This window comes from Helianthus annuus, chromosome 14 (genome assembly GCF_002127325.2).
Source record: "Helianthus annuus cultivar XRQ/B chromosome 14, HanXRQr2.0-SUNRISE, whole genome shotgun sequence".
NCBI classification, from domain to species: domain Eukaryota; kingdom Viridiplantae; phylum Streptophyta; class Magnoliopsida; order Asterales; family Asteraceae; genus Helianthus; species Helianthus annuus.
Window position 1 is genome coordinate 47,358,644 of NC_035446.2, and position 8,960 is coordinate 47,367,603.

An 8,960-nucleotide genomic window follows, 5' to 3' on the forward strand; every position below is an offset into this window, starting at 1 on the left:
ACTACCACGTGTAGGAAAATTACGTCTACATCACCATTTTTCAACCAGAATGCCGATTCCTGCTTCACACTAACCATCTTGGAAGCTCCGGCATAGTCCTTCAACCTGTAAACAAAAACATTTAAGCATTAAACACAAACATTCAAACTTTTCAAATACTAGAAGGATGCCGATTCATGATCCACGATAAAAACTTGGGATCTCCGGCGTAGTCCTTAGACTATCATGGAAAACAAACATCCATCCAAGTCTTCTCAGACTTGATGGATTTCAACTCCTGAACAGTCGGGTTGTATGTAGCCTTTTTCGTAGCGTAAAAATCTTTGACCCCCTTTGCTCTTCCACTCAACATTTTTCCAAATATCTTTTTAACATTCCCATTGAATGTTTTTTCGACATCAAAATCATTCTTTTCTTTGTAGAACTGATTCGAAATCTCAGTTTTTCCCACTTTCTTTTTTACTTCCTCAAACTTCAATGATGGAAACTCCTCATCATTCACTAAAATCTTCTTCTCAACCTGTGGCTCTCCTGGCTTTGTGGAACCAGATTCATCGCCAATGATCACATCATCTTTCTTCGCAACCCACACCTGGTTGTCTTTTCCTTTCTTCTCATACTTGTTCTTTTGTGAACATTCACCAACCTCGAATTTTGAATTCTCAAACATTCTAAGTTTTTCAGTCGGTGGTTCAACATCAACAACTTTCTCTTTCAACTTCTGAGACACTCCCTGTTTTGCTTTAGCATTCCGTGTACAGTTCCATGCAATGTGACCGATTTCATTGCATCTGTAACAGGTACGAGTCTCTCTTTGATAACAAATCTCATCTCCATTTTTCTTTTTCTCGGCAAGAAAGTCTTTGTTGGACTGTCTCCAGAATGGTTTCTGTTGTTCCTCGTCTGAGCTTCCACCTGACACAAATTCAAATTTTGTTTTAGAATTTTTCATATTTTTATCAATTTCTGGTGGAATAAAACCTAAAACTTTCTTTTTATAGCTACGATTTTGGTTAGGTTTCTTTTGAAAACCAGAACCAGAATTGTAACTCTTTTTCTTGTTTAAACGCTGTTGAACTCTAGAAGTATATTTTTTAGATTTTTCAAAATTGTTCAAAACTTTTAATTCAGGAATATTAATCTCTACTAGTTTAAAAATTTTGTTAATTACTTCCATTTTGATGTTCATTATCGGAAACTCTTTGTTGTAATATAATTTGTCAGAACCATTCAAAGTATAAATAACTTCGAATGTTTCATCATCCAAATTTGCTTTCGATAACAAAAATTCTTTACTGTAACACCGTTTGACCGACGAATTTTGACTGTTAACTGACGACTTTGACCCTCCAGACTTAGATTTCGACTCGGACTCCTCATCAGTATCCAACACTTGATCGACGACCTTTTTGATTAGAACAGACTCATGATCAGTATCGGATGAGGTAAACGTGACATCGATGTTGTCTGGTAAAACGTCAGTAGTGTCAGTTTTAAGCTGTATATTGACTGCTTTTGCAAGTTGTTCCTCATTTGGTTTCCTAGGTGAATACCCATCCCAAATTGGAGGTGGACACTTGTTATAGCTAACAGTCGGTTTCTTACCACAGTCTTTCTTCTTATTTGGCTTCTCGTCTTGAAAAGCTTCCAAACCTGCAACAGTTGGACAAACACGATCAATAAGATAATCAGAAGTAGTGTAGCTTAACAATAACCTCCTAATTCTCTCATTCTCTATCTTTTCCGTTTCCAACTCTTGCTTCCATTTCGCACTCTCTTCAATGTAGAAATTTATCGCTTTTTGCTTCGACATTAGAGTTGCATTCATCATTGTCAGCGCCTGTTCTCTCAGTGTTTGTTGTTTGTAGACCAGTTACTGTTTTGTTCAATACGTCGTACGATTCCTTCACATAGTTGAGATTGAACAATAACTGCTCTTTCTTCTTTTCATATTCAGCAATGATGTCATCTTTAGCTGCACACTCTTTGCATACTTCCAAACACTTCTCACACGGCTTCACAACTTCAACAATCTTCTCAACTTCAATGGTTTTAACAACTTCAACCACTTTTTCTACTTCAATCACCTTTTCTTCTTCTTTTACAACCTCAGTAATCTTTTCAGCAACATTCTCAACAACTTGAATATCATCTTCAGATTCAGTTTGTTGTTCTTTAGCAGCTCTTTTTTTCTTCAGTTTCTCCATCCGTTCTGCAAAATATAAATGAAAACTATCAGGAGAAAGATGAAACTTAGCAATGTTTATATGTTTTTCCTCATCATCACTGCTGCTGTGATCAAGTGACTGATCAAACTGAACAGATTTTTCAGAATCACCATCAGAAACACCAGAATCAGACGGTGTTTTATCAAATACAACTGGTTTTTCTGAAACAATTTCATTCTGTACACTCTCATCAGAACTTGATAAACTCTCATCTGAACCGTCTGAATTTTCTCCAGATCTTTCTGAAAGTTCATCAGTACTTTCTGAATTTTCAGCAGATGATACAGACTTTTCATCCTCACTTGGCACATTCACACCAATCGATTTCATCCAAGTAGCAAACAAATCTGGCTCTCGGACAATCTTGGCAATGAAAGCTTTGTATTCTCCCTTCTCATCCACAAACATATCCCAACTGAAACCTTCTGGTAGTTTCTCATCATCTTGATCGATAATGCGTGCTGCTGTGGCTTCGGATGGTATATAATCATTCCAGCTAAAATCTACCAAACATGCTCTCTTCGGATCTTCAATCTTTCTTCCATGAGCTGTCTGAGGTTCCTGGGATTGCCCGACTTGCTGATAGATAGCTTTGCGGTAGTAGTCATTTTTTCCGAATGGATTCTGTGCTCCGCTAGCTTCTCTTCCTTTGCACTCCCGCTTGAAATGGCCTTTCTCCCTGCAACGAAAACAAGTAACTTTAGATTTATCAAAACCTAAAGTTGAAACATGAGCATCAAGAAAGTCATTTCTCCCGGTAATAGTTTTGAATTTCTCAGCCCGACGAAGAACACTCGCAAGACACCATTTGATATCCATGAGTTCCATTTCCTCGGCATCTATCTGATCGTAATCCTCTTTGGTAAGCATAGGATTTCCGATCCGACCAGCAACAAGACCTTCATAGGATAACAGAACTGAACCCAGAAGTGCCATGTGGTCTTTAGCAGTGTCTTCAGAGAAGCTTTGACCTTCTGGAAGGTTGAGAGCTATGTTGCACTGAATTATGTATCCATTTCCGTTTTTCGTACTCTGAGACTGAAAGCTTGTGTTAGTCTCTTTCGGATTCACACTCGGAAACGATGAAAACCTGCTGCTGCTCTTGTTTGAACCCTGATCAGCTTTCTCAGATGAATCTCCAACACTTAAGGCGGTTTGAATCTTTGGACTTCTTTCAGCTTCAGAAACTGGAACACTACCTTTATAGTACATTTTAACATCCTGTTGACCACTAGGACTGTTCATTCTAGCGATCTTTTGCTGTTCAAGATTCTGAGCCTCTAATTTTTCAATAAATTGCCCAATTGTCAGTCCGTCATAAACACCCGTGTTTTTCAATATCATCAAATACGTTCCCCACTCTTTCTGAGGTAACGCGTCAGCCAATTTATCCACATACTCTTCACGTTGTTTATCAACACCAATCATTGTTTATGATCTCACTAAGTGACAGTATCTTTCAATCAGCGTCTTAGTATCCTCTCCTGGTAAACTGCTGAAAAGATCAAACTCTTTCTTAAGCAATGCCTTTTTGCTTTTCACCATACTCGTACTTCCCTCGAATTTGATTTTAAGAGCTTCCCATATTGACTTAGCAGTTTTGTCATGTTCTAGCAGAATGAATATATCTTCTTTAATCGCCTGCTGTAACAAACTGATCATCATTTTTTCTGCTCTGTACATTGCACGTTCTTGATCTGTAAATTCAGATATCTGCTTGATAACATTCACCTCTGTTCTTGGTAACACATACTTCTTCAAAATACATTCCCATGATCTAAGATGATTTGCTTGAACCCAGTTTTCAAAACGATCCTTCCACCCGTAGTATTCTTCAATACTCATCAGTTTAGGGGGTTTCTGGGTTGTTCCCGTCTCATTTTCAAGATTCATGGCTTGAGCAATCGCGGCTGGAGTGCTCGGTGTAGCAAACGCGTTGAAGAATTCAGAACTCATGTTGACTTAACACAAAATTCAATGCAGCTGACAGAAAAACGGTTCAACAACAATCACAAAAGCGATCCAATCAAAATTCAACCTAATGAGCGGTCCAAACTAATGATGTTCGAGCGGTTCAAGTGTTGTTGTTCGAGCGGTTCACAAGTGTTGTTGGAGTGGTTCAGATAAGCGATTACAATATTTAATCTTGAGCGGTTCAAGGTCTAGTCTGAATGAGCGGTTCAGAAATTAAATTTGGAGCGGTTCACCAATATTTACACGAGCGGTTCAGGAATTTGTTCTAAGAGCGATCCACAGTTGTTTTAGAGCGATTCAAAGAATTAACTTTGGAGCGGTTCATGCAAAGTTCCTATGAGCGGTTCATAAAAGTCTATATGAGCGATCCACAACAGTATTTTTGAGCGGTTCACGAAGTGATGTCAGCAAACACGAACCGCTTTTGAGCGAAAATTCAATTTTAATCAATTTTAAGCCGAATTAAGGTCTGAAAACTTCCAGGTTTTGTTAAATCATGATTCCGCACATATTGTGAGAATTTGGAGCGATTTTGACCGTAAAAGTTGCGTTTTTCGAAAAAGAAAGGTGTAGAAGCAGAAAAAATGATGAAAAACGTGCTGTATATGCGAGATCTCCTCCTCCTTGGCTATGATACCAATTGTAGGATCGGATTTCGACCTAAACGAGTCGTTCGGAAGAGCTCAACTCCGTTTCAGAGGCGGAAACAAGGAAACGGATGCGTACACAGCTTGTATCACACTTAAATCCTCTTGTATATTGATTTTACACTGTTTACATTCACAAGGAAAACCGGCAATACCTCGGTACCAGATCTGAAAAACTGTTCCAAATGAAATGCAAGACTAACTATTTATACTAGTTATGAACCGCTCATAATACATTGACATAAAGGCGGTTCATGTATATTACACTAAAAGCGATCCTATATAACACCGTAAAAGCGGTTCCCCTCTCTTGACCTTATCAGCGATTCCCACAGTTGACTTTCTTTATGAACCTTTGAGTATGGATTGTCATTAAACCTCTCATGCCATTGGACCCTTAAATGCAAGAACCTCATTGGACCATCATATGCTTACTTCTCATTTGACCTTTGAATGGGGAATGTCCATTGGACCCTCATATGATCCTATCATAACATAAGGCCTTTTTAACACATTTACAACCCATGAGTTGTGTCGTTTGTTGGCTTTTTCATGTTTAGATATGTGATGACATCACATGTGATGTCATCAAGATGATGTCACATGTGATGTCATGGCTAGCCGGATCCGCAACGAGACCGAGACTCGACATTAGACGTAGTCGACAGATGACTGCACCAACAAATCTCTTGTGCTCGTTACAATTCTCTTGGACAAACTCTTGCTCTTATTCTTTACCAAGAAAAACGCAACGCAACCTAAGGTGAGTATACATGACCCATTTTCTATTTTATCACATTTTGGGTGCTGTATGCATTTCTATATCAAACACACTATGTTAAACATTTTTGCACTATCAATCCACATTTCATGTGAATCTATTTGACTCATGTTAATCATGTTATGCTACTGTTAAACATTTATGACTGTGTGTTCATTAACTTTGCAAGCCTCCCCTAACAATGGCAGCGTTGTAGGTTGAGAAACGCCCCTCCCATAATATTATGGGTATTGTTAGGTTTATTCTATGTTACTCATTTACCACCCTTCTAGGGTTAGGCTATGTTAATTGCATTAAACTTTGGTTTGAACACATAGATTTCATCGTTACGAGTATAACTGTTAATATGAAATCATATAGTCACGTGGATTTGAGCATGTTAAACTATTTCAATCATATTATACTATTATCAAACTTGTATACTCGCCAACATGTTTTGTTGACTTTATTTTAAATGCATACTGCAGGATGAGGAAGTCAAGATTTGAAGAAATGAATAGGATGGCCTAGAAACCCACTTTTGAAATATACTATGTCTAATGTTTGTTATTTCCTTTTATGACAATGTATGAAACCTTGCAATTTTAATAAATGAAACTTAATTATATTGTCACATGTAGTGTTATGATGTTTTGAGCAATTTGTTCGTCTCATCCCGATGTTTCCGCCATCGGTTGGGGTGTGACAGATTGGTATCAGAGCCATAACTATAGGGAATTAGGAATGCCTTGCTTTGCCTAGTCTATAGTTTAGGAGCTTTCTCATTTATTTGCTGTTTAAGACAATATTCCCTTCTCTCTTTCTTGCTTCCCTCTATTCTTTTGGACTTCTAATATACAAGCCTTTCCTAAGGCTAACACAATACACACATGGAAGCTGTGAAGACACTCATGTAACACAATCGAAATGAGTCATCAAAACAGGGGTGATTCCCATATTTGGTGATGATTTTCATTCAGCTTAAATTTGATTTTTGCACGAAACCTACCCTCAAGTTAGGAGTGACATCCAAACCTTGATGGGAATTTCCATTTCATATTGTAGTGGACCCTCATCTTTGGATGAGTACCAACCACATCAGGGTACGATGTTATCAAGTTAGAGGTGAAACTCGCATCTTGTTAACTAGTCCCATTCCTTGATTTTCAATCTCGCCAAAGTTTCGATTTTCCTAATCGATTAAGGACGTGTAGTAACTGGAAGGACAAATATCGTTAGTCGCTCCTCGATGAGAGTATTTGTCTATTAGGCCAAAGCACGTCTCCTTAATTCGAAAAGGATTTCGATTCACTTTGGAATAGTCTTATGTTACGTTCCGTGACAATCCATGTTTTTTATGATAAATCTCTTTTTATGTTATCTCAATTATCATGCGATTTACATTTGAGCGTTATCTTCATTTCAAGTTTGGGAACACGAATCACGTTATTATCGCAATCTAAAACAATTAATAATTACTCCATCGTGAACAAACTAAATTTATCTTGTTTTCATCATACATGTTATTCTATGTGTAACATCATGTTATTCTATGTGCAATACTATGTTATTCTATGTGAAACTATTTGACAAATTATGTGAAAAACAATGTGCTATGTGATGCATACATGAAATCAATTTTTCCTAAACAAAAACATTATGATTAAAAGTCTCATCCATTCCTTGTTTTGAATTTCTAGATGTCGTCATCTCGTCAGTACTCTCACTCTCCCAGAAAATCCAAGGCTAACTCCAAAAAGAAAATGCTGACGTTCATGGCAAATCAGATTGCCAGAATCGTGCCAAAGATAGTGTCTGAGATTCAAGCCTCCAACACTCCCAATCATTCTGGCGATTCTCACGTAGTACAGCCTAAACCAGTCTCGTTCAACTACAAACACTTCACTGCCTGTAACCCCAAAACTTTCACTGGGAAGGATGGAGTGACAGCTATGTTGGAATGGTTTGACAGCATGGAAGTCACGTTCATAAATAGTGAATGTCCAGAGGAACTCAAGGTGCGAAGTGCCACTGGTGTTTTCCAAGCCAGGGCATTAGACTGGTGGACTAACGAGAGAAACATTCGATCCAATGAGCTAGCTTACGCGTTGTCTTGGGAAGAGCTCAGGCAGCTTATGATGGAGGAATTCTGCCCTCCTCATGAGCAGCAGAAGTTAGAAGAAGAGTTCTGGACCCTCAAACAAGTTGGGGATGAAAACCTTGCATACACTACCCGGTTCAACCAGTTGTGTTTTATCGTGCCTCATTTGGTGTTGACCACAGAACGCACAATTCGGAAGTATATCAATGGGTTGCCTCCTACGATGCGTGATACCATCGAGGCGGCTAGGTTGGGTAATATTGAGGATGTGTATCGCCTCGCGGCAAGTTTGAATAATAATCGAGTTCGTGATAAACAAATCGCAGCAGCATCTAAACCTATGTCCTCCTCAAAACCCGCTCATCAAATCACCCACAACAATAGGGGAAAGAAGCGTGCTCACCAATCCTCAGTTTGCAACGCTGTTACACCAGTTGAGAATCCAAAACCTAACCCAGCAAACCCAGAAAAGAAGCAATACACAGGAACAAACCCTAAGTGCACCACTTGCCACTTTCATCACCCAACTACGAGCCCCTGTAGACACTGTACCTCCTGCAATCGTTATGGACATTTGGCAGCATACTGTCGCAACAACCCTGTGACAGCCCAAAATCCAAAACCAGCAAATGTGGTCAGGGCATGTTTCAAATGTGGGGATCCAACTCACCTACGACCTCAGTGTCCTCAATTGAGGCAAGATTTACAGAAGAAGGCACCACAAGGCCGTGCATTTGTTATCAATGCTCAGCAAGCACGCAACGACAATGAGGTCATGAACGGTACGTTCCTCGTTAATAATTTGTATGCTTCTATTTTATTTGATACTGGTGCAGATAAATGTTTTGTATCTGTAGAATTTGAACCATTGTTAAAATGCGCACGCTCAAAACTACCTAAGTCATTCCCAGTCGAAATTGCCAATGGCAAGTCTATTCGTGTCGATTCTGTTCTTCGTAATTGTACTCTCACTTTGAATGATCATGCCTTTTCAATTGGCCTCATACCCATGGAGTTGGGTAGTTTCAATATCATAGTAGGCATGGATTGGCTTCGAAAGAACCATGCTGAAATTGCCTGTTTCGAAAAATACGTTCGTTTGCCTCTTCCATCAGGCGATACCCTACATGTTTATGGGGATAGACCTTCCAAAGGTCTAAAGCTAATGTCGTGCACACAAGCGAATAGATACTTACGTAAAAAGTACTTTGCCTTTTTAGCCCACGTAGTGGAAGAAAAGGGCAAGGGAA

The 8,960-nt window shown here is 38.9% G+C and overlaps 1 protein-coding gene across 1 annotated transcript; it reads left to right on the top strand.

Moving 5' to 3' along the window:
• Positions 1-7,309: 7,309 nt before the first annotated feature.
• Positions 7,310-8,567, top strand: LOC118486472. The gene is made up of 2 exons (XM_035982951.1): positions 7,310-8,482; positions 8,547-8,567. Exons 1-2 carry the CDS (start codon positions 7,310-7,312, stop codon positions 8,565-8,567), a joined length of 1,194 nt encoding a protein of 397 aa, XP_035838844.1.
• The last annotated feature ends 393 nt before the right edge of the window (positions 8,568-8,960 follow it).

What these genes read in the sequence shown, in the direction of transcription:
- LOC118486472 (XM_035982951.1), top strand. Translation starts at nt 7,310, where the DNA reads ATGTCGTCATCTCGTCAGTACTCTCACTCTCCCAGAAAATCCAAGGCT. An exon ending in AAGCACGCAACGACAATGAG is followed by an intron (nt 8,483 to 8,546) that starts GTCATGAACGGT and finishes ATACTGGTGCAG; the next exon opens with ATAAATGTTTTGTATCTGTA.